We start from the raw sequence: 18473 nt of genomic DNA on the forward strand, positions 1-18473 counted from the left end.
GGCGGGTACCCACCAGCCTATAGTGAGCTCTGAGCCGGGCAGCGACCTGCAGACAATCCGTCAGAACGTGAGCAGGGCGCTGACAGCGGACGACAGCGGCAAACGACTGGTCTGCCGAGCCGAACACGAGAGTCTTGACAAGCCTAAAGAAGCTAGCAGGCAACTGCTCGTTAACTGTAAGTATAATAGAAAGAAAGAAAGTGCAATCGAGGAATTTTTTAGTATTCCACTTAAAAAGCTTCAATCGTTAGAATGTATTCTCATATATTTATATGCATTGAATCTTCGTCGACATAAAAAGGTCGATGAGAGGTACACGGCTAATTTCTCTTTATTAATAACTCACTGCAACCTAATTGGTTATTTTTACAATTGATTTGAGGTTGTCTTGATGCAAGAAACATGTCAATGGTCCTAAAGTGGAACACCGCGAAATGCCACGACTGTATCTTTATCAGACTGATACTGGTTACATTTTTTTAATCTCGACATCATTTCTGCAGACCCACCGAAACGCCTTGACGATAGCTCCAGCATAACGATCTTCGGTCTGAAGATATCAGAGGAGGGTCGGCTGAACGTGACCGTGCGCGCCAACCCGCGCCCTCACGCCGAGTGGACTGTAGGAGATGTTAAACTGACAGCGCCGCAGAAGAACGACGACGCCTCCATTGAAGCTCTCGAGCCTGTGCATTTGGTAAATTTTATACTTTTAGACAAACTGTTGAATACTTTAAGGTCTGTCCCACCAATGGCTGATATACGCGTACGTATAAAAGTGACGTCACTGTCAGATAGAGTACCACAATCCGATATTTCTATCACATTTTTCTTGGATTGTTATCTGACAATTTAAGCCTCTTAAGGGCGGTGTTATTGTTATCAGCAATCTTTTACAGGCAACCTTATTTATTTATTTTGGTTGTTTATAGGGTGGTGGCTACTATAATGTGACGTTAGTACTCTCCCGAGTAGCCAAGGAGGATGTGGACCGTACGTACTATTTGACTGTCGCCAATGACTTGGGCCGCGAAGACTTTTCCGTGCGTCTTAGCACTATGGACGAACCTGCCGGTAAGTCTAGTTTTAAGCCATCTTTCCACCAACTCCAAAAGGGGTCACAAATAGATTGTGTTTTGTTTTCTTACTATACAAATGAGTTTTTATCACTAACAACTATCACATATTTACACCTAGCTTTTTTTTAATCCCATGTGAAATATTTATAGGTTAGAAAAAATTGATAATTTCGCAATATTTGGTATATAAATATTTTATTATATTTCCACAGCGCGTAAAGCTTCGTTTTTGATAATCGATATTTATGGTAAGATATAATTCTAAGAATGGTAGATTACGAATGAGTATGTCTTCGATATAATTTATATTTTAAATTCGATATTACAGCTTGTGAATATTTTTGTATGGTAATAAATGCTCTCCTAGGATTTAAAGAACGATGAAATTATTTTAAGTTTTTTAGAATATTTTTTAGCATGCTTTAATTATCATGTATTTAGTTATGCTAGTATTATAATGTAATTAGGAATAATAATAATCTATGTTTTATTGCATGACTTGTCCCCGACATACAAAGCAACTATTACATTATTAAATTAGTGTATGTTTTTACCAGCTTGATCTAAACACTTTTTGCTATCATGTTTTTTAATAACAAGCTACTTGCTTTTGTTTTGTGACTTTAAAATTAAGTAAAACTGCAGTTGTAATTTACAACCTTAAAACCCGATATCCGTCCATTATTAGTATTTTTAAATTTTAGTATTGCTAGCATTTTTAATCTGTGTTTTATTGTTAAGCTATTTTAGTTATTAAAAGTTTATATTTTAAAAGTATATACTACATTAATTAAAGTTTTTTTTAGTATCGACTTCGATTTAACAAGTTACATCGCACAACTGTTGTGCGATTCTCGATTGTTTCGCAGCTAATTCAACTGTTTAGTTGCACGACTAAAAATCGAGTAGTGTACGCATCTCCATATAAGCTCAAAGGAATCAAAGCGCGACTAAACAGTTGTGCGATAGTTTAGTATCTGGTGCCCGCACGCTCGTGAACGTCAGAGTCAATGAAGTTATGGAATTTAGTAATTTCTAAGATGTATTTCATATCCAGGTGTGGAACTCGAGACCGGAGCCATTGTTGGGATAGTGATCGCCGTTCTATTCCTACTCATCTCCATCTTCCTCGTCGTATTCGCAAAGGCAACTGACAGATGGTGTTTTGCAGGTTAGTTTTTTTTTTAAATGCTCCATTAAAATATTGTTTACGGAATCGTGTGAAAATCTATGGTTATATTTATTTTCCGCTTCCGTAAACATTTAAATTCATGAATGAGATTTATCTTGTCGCTCTCAATTTCGTTTGACAACTAACGTAAACTTAGGGTTGTGCGGTTGGTTATTTCTAATTTTATCGATACCGCACTATCCTAAATTATTGGCAGCTATCGATGTAAAATCAATCGATATTACATTCGAATATACAAATACTAATCGTAAATTGTCCATTAATTTTTAAGACGGTAATTGTAATTCGATAGCTCGCCTTGTCCCAATGCATTTTGGTATTTGAACGTGCTTCCTTGCGCTTGATTCCCCGTCGAGTACATTAGGCATGCCCTTTAATGCTATTAAGAGTCGACAAAACTAATTATTACGGATATCCAACAGGGTCAGGGGCAGTTGGTCGATAGGTAAACCACAATAGATATATTTTGATCACTATCACAGAGCAATCACGTGTTACAGCTTATAAGCGTGAGTTTTTACTGGTAAAACGCAAAAACGTATCGCATTCTTTTAAGTGGGATGAATATGTTTTTGTGGTGTCAGTGAAAATCCACGGTGATCATCAAAATAATATGGAGTGGGCGTTTGCTTACACATGGTTCTCGATACTCTAATTACAAACCGTGCTCGTAAATAAATTTTATTAATAACGTAGCTATTGTCAATTTTAAATTGAAAATTTAATTAGACGTACAATTTTAATACAAACTTCAAATGCCTAAATTAATCGCTGATTAATATTTACACATTTTAGTATGTTATTTAGCAAAGTTACTTTTTATAGAAAAGCCTTAACACAAATTCCAAATATAAAAGTTTATACACCAAAATTTTAACCCTTATAGTATAAAATAAACCATAAAATGTATTTTTAGGTTACGAATACGGTTTGTTTTGAATTTAAAAATAGTGACGCGAATAAAACGTCAATAAATCTAGTAGTTTTTATGTTGGCTCCCCTGTTTGTGTAGACTATACATGTGTATGCGTTAATATCGTAGAATTTGTTTGGCTGTTGTAGATTTAGAAAATAAGAAGTGTAATTTGGCAGTGTTTTTTGCAAAATTGTCCTTTGTGCTTGTCCTATATTGTAGTATATGTTTAAGTTGAATAAAATTGTTGTTATTAGGTTAAAATTTGTTATTTTTTCCTGCATAACAATATATTAAGCGATCAAGAACCCTACATGATCTGAATTGAATTTGATATATGCATGACTTATTTTCTAAGTCGTTTTTAAGCACGCTATGGTAAATGGTTTTCCTTCTATTTCTATCTTCTTTCTCATCTTTATTTCATATTCATTTTACTTCTTAAAAAGCATGACTTCATTAAAGTTTGGAAAAGTGCATGTAGTTTATTTCTGTATGCTATGAACTGAGAATGTTGTTTTAAGATTTCAATTTTTAGCTTTACTAATAAAACGTATCTAGAAACTAAGAATCTAGAGTAATTTTTGTTTTTAACTGAATGTTTATTATTTTATTAGTCAATGTTTTATTAATTATTATGTGGTGGAGGTTAAAATGTGAAACTAACTGTATTTTTAAAGGCAACTAAATAACTCAAAAAAAGTAGTAGTGAATCTGTAACAAATCTATGTATACAATATGTTATTAGTATAATTTAATTAAAAATTATTAACTGGCAAAACATCCGTTAAAACTATGTCAATAAAACATTTAAAACCAAAAAAATCAAACTGATATAGACGTTTGAAAGTTAAGTAGTTTTTTTATTGTGTCGCTAGTGTGCTCTTAATACACATGTACATCACTAGTGGCGCCAAAAACACTAAAAACCTATGGTAAAAAACGAACGAAACGAAAGGATGTATGAGGCCAGAAAACGTTAATTTATGTGTAGACACTTCTTAAATCTTCAAATTAAAAAGATTAAAAAATAAATGACTTTTGCCAATGCTGATGATCAACAAAAAGTGTAAAAAGTTAATAATGCTTTTAATTAACAATGATAAATAAAGATACCAAGCTATCGGGCTAAGGTTGCTTCAACACGTTAATGAAAAAACAGCTTAACCACTCCAGCCTGTGTACCACTATCACAAAATCACAAATCAAAGAGTAGCTAACGCAGATAGCTTCTTCCAAATCAGTTTTACGGGTTCTCTTGATCGCTTAACGTATTTGTGTGGCAGGGCGGTCGCACCGCACCGACATCCCTGACGGGGCGGATTCCGAGGCGCCTCTGCCCCCGCACGATGACGTCAAGGGCTCCGAAAATCCCTCTCACGACCACGGAGAGTATATCAGCAACGGTGACACGAAACACCCCGAAAAGAAACCAGACACCGCCGTCTAAATCGTAAGTTGAATCTGTCACTCAGACATCAACTTCGGAACTATTCATTTAATATCATTTTAAAATTCATTTCCAAATATAGTTCCCAATTCTGAGTGACAGTTTTAAACGATAGCAAGTACGTTTCGAGCATATATTGGTTTAGTATTGCCAGATTTTAAATTGTTACTTATTGAAATGTTGGTAACGACTGAAAAATTATAACTAAGTTTTTCATTATACTTAAATGCTATAAAGTTTAAATGCTCTATAAACTATATACTGTTCGCATTACTGCCGCTTTTTTTAAAATAGGTGTGCATAATATATTAAAAAAAATTGTCTTTTTCTCATGTTGTCCACCATTTAGAGTGTTTACGCAACGATCGAAGAAAAAGCCATTCGTCCTTTGACTATACTTATTTATACGTAACCTGTAATTTAAAAAAATCAGTGTTGCCATTACATGTGTTCTAGTGATGAAAAGATTTTTCATCTGTATTTGCAAATAAGAATGTTAAAACGTATGATTTATCCCTAAAGAAGTGTGGCTTTTTATTCGTTCGTACTTCTAGAATAATGATGTTTTTGATGTATTAGTAGTGGAAAATAAAATTAAGAATCTCGTTGACATAATTAAAAACATATATCAATATTGTATTACAACGAATCCCAACGTGAAATGTAAGATTAGGCCGTATCTAAATATACAAGTATAGTCAATAAACAATACAGCTACTTAAAATAGACATAGACAAGAACTATACACTAATTCTTAGAATTTATGAATTTTATATAAATGTTTCTCGTACTGCTTGCGATTTTATGTAAGTTTTTTATACAATAGACTTTTTAAAAAATGTTATATTATCTGCATTTTGTTCATTTTTTAATCTGTCTTATTTGTAATTAATGGCCGTACATAATTAATTTTAATTATAGGTTAAGTTTGTGTTCGTACCACCATAATTTTATTCTTTTTAGTTCTTTGTGTATATAAATTGTAATAGAATTTCATCTTATTACATTAAGTTTTTTTAAGTGACAATATTATATAAAACATTGTAAAAACTCGTTTTTTACTTTAAAATATAATGTCGGATGATAACCTCAAAAATAACTAACTGAAAGTATGATTTCAAATTGAATCTCGTTTTATGTAAAAAAGCAATGAACAATATTTTAAGCTTTAGTTCGATAAGTCACCTTCATTGTGATTTTTTTAGTATTTTGTAACTAAATATACATTAATTTGTAAGGATTATTTTTTGTACCACTTTACTTTAAGCAGCCTATGTTTATAGTTTTAAAATTTGATTCTGTCAATTATATAAAGACACTGCCATTTTGCACTTTGCCAAAAAAGAACAGCTTTGAAAATTAGGCTCAATATTATTTTAGATTTTTAATAACTAATTGTAATGACTTTCAAATTTCAAATCGTAAAAAAAATATAGGTAAGCTGCGTATTCAATATTTATAATTCTTTTAGAACCGTATCCATTAATTTGTCCCTTTAATAGTAGAATCATTATTCTAAATTTTCTTTTTTACTCATCTTTATAATTGGCATAATGCAACTTTTATCTGTGTTCGTTCATTTTTCAATATGGCGGACTTTTTATTATAGTTTTAAATTCGTTCAAAAATCGTGAATTGAATTAATTTGCTGTCGATTTATGTAAAGAGCTTATTAAATCAAAGCTATGCACTAGACAATTTCGTATCAAAGGATGTTAAAATATATCAGATCCAATTATAAGAATGTTTGAGGATTTTTATGCCAATCTTATTGAATAATTAGTCCAAATATTGATGAAAAATTCACATGAATGTTTATAAATCTCAACGTTAAATGGATAACAATGAATTATAATTGAATATACCGTATTTATTAAATAAATAATACTTTGTTTCATTTATGAAAGTCCTTAAAAGAAAGGTATAAAATTTCAACTAGTCAAATTTATAATTAAAACATAAAAGCAAACACAAAGACCCAGGTCATTATTGTCTATGGATTGATCTTTCAATTTTTTTTAAGATAAAGAGCGAAAGAACCTGGCTTTATTGAAAACGATATATTATTTTAAAAAAAGTGTTGCCACATTAACCTCGCTACATTATTTAAATTCCAAAGAATGGCACAAAGGTAAGGTAAATCAATTCAGGTTCGCCGCGGTTCCATTTTACACCAAAGCGGAAGTCACGGTACAACGACGAGGTATCATTTATAACTGTCACTACGTCTGACTGTAAAGAAATATAGAGAAAATTCCATTAAACCAGAGATTCTCAAACTTTTTTCGTATAACCCTATCAAATATTTAATGGTATGAGTGAATTTCGTATGTCATTAACTTGAGATCCCACAACATCGATTACCGCCGCTACGTTTACTGTTGACGTTAAGGAGTGGACTTGGACCACTTTGAGCATCGTCTTATTAAAGTGTACTTTCCTAGATTGTAAGGATTTCAAAACATTATCCGTTTTCATTCACAAAAGAATGTTTTAGTTTTATTGGTTAGAATTATGCTCACAGTTACAATGCAGGATCTATAAAAAAAAAACAAAGTTATTTTTTTCTTTTTACTGGAACTAGTTAAAAGTTTTATAAAATTATGATGATAATCTTTACAGGGAGAAACGGCGTGCGTGACCACACAAAAAGCTCTGGAGAATCGTGAGTATTTATTTTAGTTTAATGTTTTGTAAATAAACGGGTTTTTCGTAAAAGTAAACATACATGTCCTAAACCTCCTGAAACATATTTTGACACATTATCTAATAAACTATCCAAAAAGAAGAAGAAAGTAAAAGGAGAGAGAAGACGGTATTTTCTAAACTTTCACAGTTTGACATCTGGATTTTAATCTCTTATCTGTATCTTAATTTTTAGGTTATGTGTCAAAATAATGTTAAGATTTATGTGGCTAACCGTAGAACTTGGGTTATAAGCTTTATAAGTATAAATTTGTAACTAAGTATTTCTTTCTGTAAGGACTCCGGCTGGGGATGTGCTTTTAGAGCGTGGGATGGCGCTACCTTCTAGAACGTACGTTTAAAATCTTCACAAACTAGGGGGTGCTATTGGCGTAAACCGTGAAGGTTATGTACCGAAACACGGAAAATTTTCAGGCGTATATTTGAATTCGCCGTCATATATTCCTGTATTAAGAATTTAACGCCAATAGTGCTATTAGTAAAATAATGCTTGGCGCTTAAAATTAAATTCTTACATAATAATGTGGTTATTGGTTACATTTTATTTATTTGATTACTAACATTAACAAGTGTTTTCATGCAGGAAGTATGTATATTGTACAAAATTCATATAATAAAACACAGTTTTATAAACTATCATCGCATCACTCTTATGGCTTAGTACTAAATAGGCTTTGTCTTTAAAAAAAAGTATTTTGACGTTTAAACACGTGATGTGGTCAGTAGCGACACGGAGAGCGCGGTGGGTGGACGCGAGCGCTCGCGACTGAGCGCGCTAGGAGCTCGTATGCGCGCCGCGCTGCCCCGCGCGCGCGACCGCGTGCAGGCCACCGAACCCAACACTGACAACGACGATAAGGTAAAAATCGATAACTAATTTAAAAAAAAAGTCTTACTCTACTAACAATCATTGAAATGAGAAATTTTTATTACAAAATATAGATTTAAATTTACCGTAAAACACAATAAAAGGTTTTATGCACTCTTTGAAATGCCTTCACAGATCCTGTCAGAAGAGAAGAAAGGCGTAGTGTACGCTGAACTGCAGCTCGGCGAGCAGAACGCCGAGAAACCGCCGCCGCCCTCCACTGAGTACGCAGAAATCGTATACACCGATAAGAACCAGCAGGAGACTAAAGAATGAATCTATTAACACACTCCTACTTCCCGTAGAAAAACAGCGTACAAATTCAAAAATAGAAGTTGAAATAACGGTTTTTTCGTTCAGAAGCAGATAAAAGTTTTGAGTAACTGTTTTAAAAAATTTTTATTCGGTTTATTTTTACTTATTTTAACAAAAATTGGAAAACTATTTAATAAATTGTATATAATTACATAAAAACCATTCGTAATATAAATTCCACCGAAAGTAAAATATTTATTTGAGAGTATATTTTATTGTTTTTTTTTTAATGTTTAAGATTTTGTATGATTAATATTTTATGAGCCGATAGGTATACCTACATATATGTATATCAATAGTTCATAAAAAAAATGTTTTATCTACATTTCGAATGCTTTTTAAATGTTTTAAATCGAAATTTTTATATTTAATATGTTAAGTGACAAGTAATCTCATATATTCCTATAAATGTAATGTGTTGTGTGCTTTTGAATTGATATTATATTTGTAAGAGGTTAGATTGTAAGTAATTTATGTGACACGGAAAAGTTGCACAAAATTTTTACACGATGCTTAAATCCACGTAATTGCTACGATATATTTATTTTTAAATCAGCATTTTTGTCTACATAATGTACTTATTTCAAAAAAGTATACTTCGATATATATTTACTACAATATTTGTAACGATATTAAAATCTAAATATCAATACGAATCATATTACATTTCTTATTAAACTAAAAAAAAAATACTTCGCTCCATCTACTTTAAGCTTCGCTTTTTTGTATCCATTGTGTATTATCTGTATTTCTTTGTAATTCTAATATTTTGGGTTAAGACTTTTGGACACTTCAGTGTTTCGTCCCTTTCAATACCTTTGAAAAAATAGAGACAACTATATAATCTAATAAGTGTTAAGGCACTTAAATTTACACCGAAATTACTGGCAGTTAAGCAAATCTTTGCTACTATGTTTTACATTGATGGAATAATTACGAATTGTGTTTATTAAAATATTGCAGTGTTTTGTTAGATTTAAGTACAAATCAGGGTTAATTGTGGAGGCTTTATTAGTAAAGAATTCCATTTTTTCACTGTTAATCCAGTTTAAGGTACAAAATGTTATGTTTTATTGTCATTTAAGGAATAGATTTTATGTATTTTACTGTATATAGACCGATAAGTTTCTTGACCCGGTTGGAAAAGTGCAAGGAAATTGTAATAGCTCACTAGCGCCCTCTTTTTATGTCATTTTCTATGTCATGTAGATTTGACAGAAACGATAGCAGCGTCGCTCACCGGGCTAGACATCCTTGTTTGACTATACTCGGATTTCTAATCGAGATTTGAATTCTGACAGCTACTAAAAACGTTCCATTTCTCCATTGTTTTTTAATTTACCGGTTACAAATTTTAACACAAATGAATTAAAATGTTTTGTATTCGTACCAATCATGGCCCGTATAACAATTAATTTAAAAACGATTTTAAAAAGGCTCAATATAGAGTCTGAATACAGTAAATATATCCGTCCTTTTAATTTAGACCTTATTTTAATTAATCTAAGTTTTTTTTAGTTTTGGGTGCTTATGATTTTCTTGTAGTTTTAGTTATTATATTATATTTTATTTTAATACAGTCATGTACGTAAAGATTTTTATGTAAATTAGATGTATGCTTTTATTGTTTTCAAACAAATATATTTCAATGAATTAATGTTTGCACTTAAATCATCTATATATTTGAAAAATCAGTTAAATATCGTTTAGGCCTCATAAACTACCTTATTGATTAGAAATTTAAAAAATATTGTATTTTATGCACCTGAATAGTTGTAATTTTTATGTTACACGACTTGCAATTGCATTCCACCATTTTAGAGTTAAATATTAAAACATAAGACGACTATTTGTTAAGAAATACATCACATTTTAAATAACGACCCTTCAAATACAGATAAATGTCAAATTCCATTCCAAATATGGTGGCTATTACACTATTTCTATAGATTATTACTAGAAATTGTGAGATAAAGTGTGAGACCAAATTAAACAATTACAAATTGAATTTAAGACAATTATGACCAAAATTACAAAAAATATAAAGTGTATACAAAAGCCAAGTGTGACTATTTCCTTAAATCTACTGTTGTGTATTTGTCTGAAATTAATTCTTCTGGTATTTTACTGTTATAGAACAGCAAAACAATATTAATAGTTTTCATAAGTACTTAAGATACCCAACAAACGTTTATTTACTAGAATAAAATGTGTCATTTTTATGCTTGTTTCATTTCACAAATATTATCATCTTACAAAATAGTAATTTAGTTAACACATTCGGTTACTTGGATAATAATAGTTATGAAAATTAAGCGCAGCTTCTGCGAAGTTATAATAAATTAAGGAATATGAGTCCATGAGTCTATTAGAGAAATAAAAATTGTTTTTATGACATTGATCTTTACAAATGGATAGGACATTGCTTGAAAATTGAAAAGACTTTTTACTTTGTACCACGCCGATTGATCGACGACGAGTCGACAGTTAATTCTATCTTTATTATTATTTCGAATCCTCACTACGTCGGTCAGCGCCAAAATGGCAAAAATCAAATAGGCAAAAAATATCACACCTTATAGCCTGTCCATTTGTAGAGAAATGTCAGTGGTCTATGGTCACGTTTTTACAGTTTTACATCTCTCAAAGTTTTTAAAATTGTTTTGTTTTGACAGCTACCGCCAATTTACAAATTCGTAGGAAAAAGAACAATCTGTGATGTCAACAGAATTTAAGCTATAAATTTGTTGTATTTATTATAACTAAATTTGCCTATAGTTAATTTTTCGTACACCTTTACATGAGATATGGAGTCGCCGAAACCAGACTTAGTTGCTATATATCGGTTGGAGTTTTATAAGAAGAAGAAAAACTGGAAACTATCGGACGCAAAGAAATATAAACGCGATAAAATCTCAAACCTCAAGTAAGTGTGATATTTTCATGACTTGATCAGCTTTTCAAACTACGATGGACGCTAGAAGAAAGGCGAAGAAAACGTTCCTATTTGATTACTGATTACATTGTCAGGCCTTCATCTTATCAAGCCCAACATAATAAGCAGTTTAGGTCTTAAATTAAAATCATTGTATTTTTGAGCTTCTACTTCCAATAGGCGAGAAATAAACTAATGTTTGACCATAAAAGTAATCATGGTATTCCCGTTGCCTATATCAACCACAATCTCGTATTTTTTCACCTATAATAACGTGTTTAAATTGTGTATTATAGGAAGCTTTTGAACCAGACTTATGATGTAGAGGAACCTAAAGTTGAATTTTCTCAGCTAAATAATGCATTTCTAGATACAGAATCAGGTTAGTGTACACTTTTGTTAATTTATATACAACTAGCTTCTGCCAGCGACTCCGACCGCGTGGAATTAAAAAAAAAACAAAAGCAAGTAGCCTGTGTGTTCTTCCAGACTATCCTCCACATCTATACTATACCAAATTTCACCGAAATCCGCTCAGCCGTTGAGGCTACAAACTCTAACAAACATCCTTCCATCTAAACTTTCGCATTTATAATATTAGTAAGATTAAATTATATTTTTAACTGTTGATAATATGACTGTCCATTTTCTTGTCTTTGTATATTATTTACACCTTTATGTTTAAACTAGCTGTGCCAGTGCAGCATCCGCATGAAATTATGAAAATTATTTTATTGTATTCATTTGTCAAAATATCAATAGCAAATATCAAATGTTGACAGCAACTTATGGTCTCTTTCCCACATTAGGGTTTTTATCCAAAATGTTTACCCCCTAAGTTCAATTGCATGAAAATATATAGCCTAAAGCTTTGAATAAAAAAAGAATTATTTAAAAATATGCTGTAATTGCTGACATCTTAGGCAACAAAGAAGTATGTGTATATGCTTTATTATAATAGTATAGATTAAATCAAATTAAATGTATTTATAGATAGCAATGTTTCTAAAAAGCAATTAGCAAGCAAATCTAAGGACATTGAAGTTAGCAATTATATCTCCAATTCAGCTACAGATATTCAAGAAAATAAGCAAATAAAAGATAATACAGTTGAATTGCTAGAGTTACCAGAAGTATCTGTTGATGGTCGTATGGAAGTTGTTCAGAACTACTTGGATCCACAAACAGAAGATGTACAAAACTATTCAAATAACTACAGATATCTTGATGATGACAAATATTGGCAGGATCATAATGGTAATTGGAGAATTGTGCCTGAATTTGACCAGTATTATCCAAACGGTAATAAAAAAAAACCTTTTTAAAACATGTTTAGTTTAGTATTGCAGCTCTTTTAAAGGAATTTTTAATTTTTAGTGCGTTTATTATTGTTAATGACAAAAAATCCAGTGCTAATTTCCGTATTGAAATAATTTAAAAACTACTGGGCTGATTTAAAAAAAAAAACACTATTAAAAACCTATGTTACTTAGTAAAATAGGCTAAATTTTTTACTAATTAACCCTTAAATGCAAGATTTTTCTCTTTTTAAATACCATAATTTAAAACATGTAGTAAATTAAACATAGATTAAAGGAAAAATAAAAAAAAATGTTTTTCAAAATATTCTATTGCCTAAGGAAGAAAAGACTGATGTATAAATGCATCATTTTTTTATATCACAAGATGTCAAACGAGCAAACAGCCACCTGAATCCACCGAAATGGAAAGCAACCGCTGCCCATAAACATCCGCTATTGTAGATGTGTTGCCTACCCTTCATTAACGGAGAAGACACACATAAAGAGGACATTTCCCCTTCCTATTCATCATCTCCACAATAAAATCCACTTTTCCTTCCCATCCTTTACACTTAAGAAAAGGGTGGAAAGGGAAAGGGACTAAAATTAGGCCTCCGGCACCTAATCATGCATTTAAGGGTTTAATTCGTCACAGACAAAGTTGTGATATCTAATGCTTATATGAAATGAAGTCAGAATTACTATGTATTTGGTTATCAGATCCCACACAGGTAAATGGATTGGAGTGTGGAGACAATGCTGCTAATACACTCGACTGGAGACAGACTGATGATCCCTTTTGGGTACCCGCTGATGATCTACGCTGGCTCTCTAATAATGTAAGCAATTTGTATATCATAAGGTGTAAGAAGCAAGTAGCCACCTGAATAAAATATAAATAACTATATTAATAAATAATAAATATAAAATATACATATAAAAATAGCAAAGCTACCTGTAGATGAGAATTGCAGATTTTTAACATTAACCACAGAAAGGGGATATTTTCCCTTCCTATATGATCTAAATTCTAACGAAACCACTTGCCCTTATAGAAAAAGAATGGGAAGGGACTAAAATTAGGCCTTTGCCATTAGATTATGCAGTTTTTTTGATTTCAAACATATTTTAGCTTTGGTTCTGGTATTAATTTATATCTATGCTAATATAAAGTGGAAAGATTTGTATTTTTGTATGTAATGAACTCAAAAACTACTGGGCCAATTTTAAAACTACTTTCACCATTAGAAAGGTAAATTATCTATGAATAACATACTAATATAAATGCGAAAGTTTAGATGGATGGATGTTTGTTAAAGTTTGTAGCCTAAACGGCTGAACGGATTTCAATGAAATGTGACATAGATGTAGAGGACAGTCTAGAACACATAGGCTACTTGGTTTTGTTTTTTTAATACCCCGCGGACGGAGTCGCGGGCGAAAACTAGTACTGATATAAAGTAGAAATATTTCTATTTTTGTATGTATTGAAATAACTCAAAAACTACTGGGCCAATGTTTTAAATTCTTTCACCATTAGAAAGGCAATTTATCTGCGAGTAACATAGGCTATATTTTTTTATTGTACACGGACGAAGTCACAAGAAATAACATATATACCAACAAGACTGTTGTATATCAAGGTATATTCGTACGGCGGAGTGGAGACGGACTGCGATTTGCCAACGAGTAACAACTCAGTGGACAGCTGGGGCGAGTTCGTGCGCGGCGCAGACGTCGCCCCGCACTCCTCGGAGATAGAGCTCACGCTGCCCAAATGTTGGTAACACTGCCCAGTTCACACGTCGCCAGTAGCAATAACTGGACTGGCATTCAGCTATCCCAAATTTTAGTCCCTTTTTCTTTACCACCCTTTATTATAAGGAGAGGATGGGAGGAGGAAGTGGCTTTGACGGTGAAGGAGATGCATAGGAAGGGGAAGTATCCTCTTTATGTGCGTCTCCTCCTCAGTCAGATAAGGGTAGGCAACGCATCTGCAATTGTGGATGTCTATGGGCAGCGGTCGCTTCGCCATTTTGGCGGATTCAGGTGGCCGCGTGGTCGTTTGCCACCTTATGTTATTATATTTGCACAATTAACTGTATCTTGTAATTATGTGCTAATCTATATTTTGAATTAAAGTAGTTTTAGTTTTTATTTCTTTAATAAATCGCAATTAATGTTTTATTATTGACCTCCGATTGCGCTTCCGTTAACCTTCGCATCCGCTTCCGTTAAAATGGCCTCCGTTACAACCCTAATTTACAGCCTGTCCATTTCTAGAGGTCAGTGGTCAACATACAACGTTAATAAAATTATATAAAACATTATGTAGTTTTTACGAAAACTAACGAATAAATTTATTAGTGCGCGGTTCGCACTTGGCCAGTACAGTGGGACAGTCGCGCAGGCTAGACATTGAGTTTTATTCACTTGTGCCAATTACTCTGTCAGTCCTGTCATTACAACTTTCTATCTGTACTGGAATAATGTTTACACTATACCAGTCCAGTTATTGCAACTGTCGAACTGTACTGGCCTAATATGATCAGTGCAGATTATTGGTATGTGCAGCGTTAAGTGAGGCGGATGTGAGCGCTAACTCCCTGGCCTGCCTGTCCTCTGCGCAGCTGCGCGCGGCGGTGCAGGCGCACACCAACCTACTGCGCAGTCTGCTCATTGAGGAGAATCAGCGAAGAGTGAGTTTTTTTATTTAATCTATACTAATATTATAAAGAGGAAAGATTTGTATTGTATTGTTTTGAAATAACTCAAAAATTACTATGACGATTTTAAATCATCTTTTACTATAAAAAGCTACGTTATCAGTGATTAACATAGGCTACGTTTTTTGTATTTTCTTAATTTCATGCGGACGAAGTGGCGAGGAACAGCTAGTCTATATTATAATAAAGCGTAAACACACACTTCTTTGTTACCTAAGATGTCAGCAATTACAGCATATTTTTGAATAAATCTTTTATTAATAAAAAGCCATACACTTACGTCACGCTTTAGACTATATTTTAAAGCCATTAAACTTAAGGGGTAAATATTTTGGATAAAAACCCCAATGTGGGAAAGAGACCATAAGTTGCTGCCAACATCAAGGAAGCAAGGTTGTCATCATGTCATTTTGACATTTGTAATTGACAAATGTAAGCAATAAAAAAAAAATTATGCGGATGAAATCGCAGGGGAACAGCTAGTTAATAATAGACTTCAACTCAAATCTAACAAGCTGTTATTTCAAGCTATACTTTATTTAGCAAATAATAATAAGATTGTTACAATTTTGTTTAAAAACATTCTAGTTTAATTCACTGGAACATTTACCTTAAAGCAGACAAGCCATTTAATTCTTCATACGAAATTTGGAAAGACCGTAGGCAAAGATTACGAAGAGCCGACTACTGAAACGAAATTTAAACACTTTGCTACGTGTCTTATAATCTGACAGGTGTCAAAATTTAATGGAATTTAAAAAGTCAAAAACTTAAATTTAGGCCTTAGCATTGTAGTATTTAAATATCGTTTTAATAATTGGCTGTAAAACAAATCTATTTTACCCTTTACTTCCTTTTGCCCGCGAGTCGCGACTCGCGAATTAAAAACAAAACAAATGCAAGTAGCCTATGTGTTCTTCCAGACTATACTCTACATGTATACCAAATTTCATCGAAATTTGTTCAGTCGTTTAGATTACAAACTCTAACAAACATCATACTAATATTATGCGAAAGTTACAATGGATGGATGTTTGTTAGAGAGCCTAAACGGCTAAACGGATCTCGATGAAATTTGTAACAGATGTAGAGGATAGTCTGGAAGAACACATAGGCTACTAACTTGTGTTTTCTTTAATTCCACGCGGACGGAGTCGCGGGCGAAAGCTAATTTATAATATTAGTATGATATTTTCAGCGTATTCGTTCATGTCTCTCTTTAACCAATCCGACGTTATATGGAGGGGATGTTATATTCTCTCCGAGGGCTGTGACCGAAGCGAGCAGTTACGATGAACAGCCGACACATGACTACGATGCGTCGTGTCATCGCGAATTAACCAGAGAAAAAACATTCATAAAAACTTTCGATGATATATTTCTAGCCGGTTCATATAAAAATGAAACCCAAGATTTAGGTAGAGGTCGAGGAAGGTTACAAAATCTAAGAAATGATGTTGGAAATACGCAAAGAGCTATTGGTGTTGGGAGAGGACGGCCGTGTAAATTTTAAAAACTTAAGTAAAATGAGAGAAAAAAAAATCTATTGCGAAACTATTTTTGATTGTACCTGATAAAAATATTCAATTGCTATCTCGCTCATTCTCTTTGGAAAAAAAGAGACAGCATTCAAAACGTATACATTTTCGATGAGGGTACTTATAAATCTTACAAAGTAAAAGATCTCTTGATAAATTAATAAGGGTATTTTTAAATATCTGTGATGCATGTTACTAAGTGATTAATTTTTTGTTATGCCAAATTTTAAAGTACAAAGAAGTATGTCATTTTGTGTTAAGTATTACAATGTATTGTGTAAACTGCATGTGTTATCTTACTAAGCATGGTCTTGATTTCTAATGTTGATTTATTAAAAAAAATCGTACTACAAGTATAGTGTCTGGATAACTGTTAAAATATAATATAAATATTATATTTTTGTTGCTCTTTGTCTCAATAATTATGTGTTTTGAGAAAATTATTTGTATTCAAGATAAAAAAAAATGTTTGATTTTTTATGTTTGTTAAAATATAATACAAAATTAGAAAAGCGTAATTACTAAAGTGGTATGTTTTGAAAGAATTTCAGTCAAGTCTGAATTCTCCATGTATATGTGATTGGCTTTCCTAAAAATATTTAAAACATTTGTGAAAATGAAGATCTCTTCATAGTACAAGTAAAATTTATTGTAAATAATTAAAAAATGATTATATTCAAATTAAACTTGTTTCATTTCTCTAACCTCACTTTGATTTTGAAAGTCGTAATCGATCCTTGGTAATATTCTGTACAGTGTAAACAAAACAAACATTTCCATTGACTAAAATATTGTGTAAAGATAAGGTTTCCAAATGGTTAGAAAAGTTACATTCCCAACAGTGAACACCTTGTACAAAAATTCACAAAAGCAGATAAATCACTCATTATCCGACTTGCACATAACCAACACCCACCTCACAATATTTTTTTATTAAAAAAAAAGTAAAAAGGTTGGGGATTCAGTTAATGTTTTGATTATGGTAACAATCTTACTAATATAAATGCTAAAATTTTGACGGATGGAGTTTGTGGCCTAAACCGCTAACGGACCTCGATGAAATTCGGGATCGACGTAGAGGATAGTCTGGAATAACATATAGGCTACTCACTTCTATTTTTTTTCACGCGAACGGAGTTGCAGGCGAAACTTAGTATAAAATAAACAAGTGATGCAATTTACAATCTTTATTATACAGTTCTCATTGCAGAAACATATAAATTCTATTTGAAAAATCTCACAGATAACATTGTTTTTATATGTAAAGTAACATCAGAACATAAGTAGATATTTCAATGTCCATATAGTTCAATAAAAGTCATTTCAAGTAACAAGTAGACCGACAAGGATATCTGACCCGTTATGCATTATTCATACTGCAAAAGCTCACTAGGCTTTAAGATTTTTATCCCCTTAACAATGTTAAAATGTCCCGAAATTTCTGTACAGT

The 18473-nt window shown here is 32.2% G+C and overlaps 2 protein-coding genes across 3 annotated transcripts in view; both read left to right on the forward strand.

The window, feature by feature from the left end:
* Nucleotides 1–4634, forward strand: part of LOC106106930 (fasciclin-3) — a 22728-nt gene extending 18094 nt beyond the window's left edge. The window contains exons 5-8 of the mRNA XM_013287589.1: nt 504–697; nt 933–1074; nt 2137–2250; nt 4471–4634. Of these exons, the coding sequence (XP_013143043.1) occupies nt 504–697; nt 933–1074; nt 2137–2250; nt 4471–4634 (614 nt within the window). The remainder of the gene's footprint in view (nt 1–503; nt 698–932; nt 1075–2136; nt 2251–4470) is intronic.
* A 6541-nt stretch (nt 4635–11175) lies between these two features.
* LOC106106971 lies at nt 11176–17027 on the forward strand. Of its 2 annotated transcripts, none has more exons than XM_013287633.1 (7): nt 11176–11449; nt 11755–11840; nt 12452–12760; nt 13480–13598; nt 14403–14538; nt 15334–15458; nt 16684–17027. In XM_013287633.1, exons 1-7 carry the CDS (start codon nt 11331–11333, stop codon nt 16996–16998), a joined length of 1209 nt encoding a protein of 402 aa, XP_013143087.1. In that variant the 5' UTR covers nt 11176–11330; the 3' UTR covers nt 16999–17027. The 2 variants fall into 2 exon arrangements, with proteins under 2 accessions (XP_013143087.1, XP_013143088.1); XM_013287634.1 differs by having other exon boundaries at nt 12527–12760.
* The last annotated feature ends 1446 nt before the right edge of the window (nt 17028–18473 follow it).

The sequence above is a fragment of the Papilio polytes genome, unplaced genomic scaffold (genome assembly GCF_000836215.1).
Source record: "Papilio polytes unplaced genomic scaffold, Ppol_1.0 DF822067.1, whole genome shotgun sequence".
Lineage (NCBI taxonomy): Eukaryota > Metazoa > Arthropoda > Insecta > Lepidoptera > Papilionidae > Papilio > Papilio polytes.

Bases quoted from the DNA above. Each gene is read 5' to 3' on its own strand.
- LOC106106971 (XM_013287633.1), top strand. From the start codon at position 11,331: ATGGAGTCGCCGAAACCAGACTTAGTTGCTATATATCGGTTGGAGTTT. The intron at 11,841-12,451 runs GTTAGTGTACAC...ATGTATTTATAG, and splicing joins ATTTCTAGATACAGAATCAG to ATAGCAATGTTTCTAAAAAG. The intron at 12,761-13,479 runs GTAATAAAAAAA...TTTGGTTATCAG, and splicing joins TGACCAGTATTATCCAAACG to ATCCCACACAGGTAAATGGA.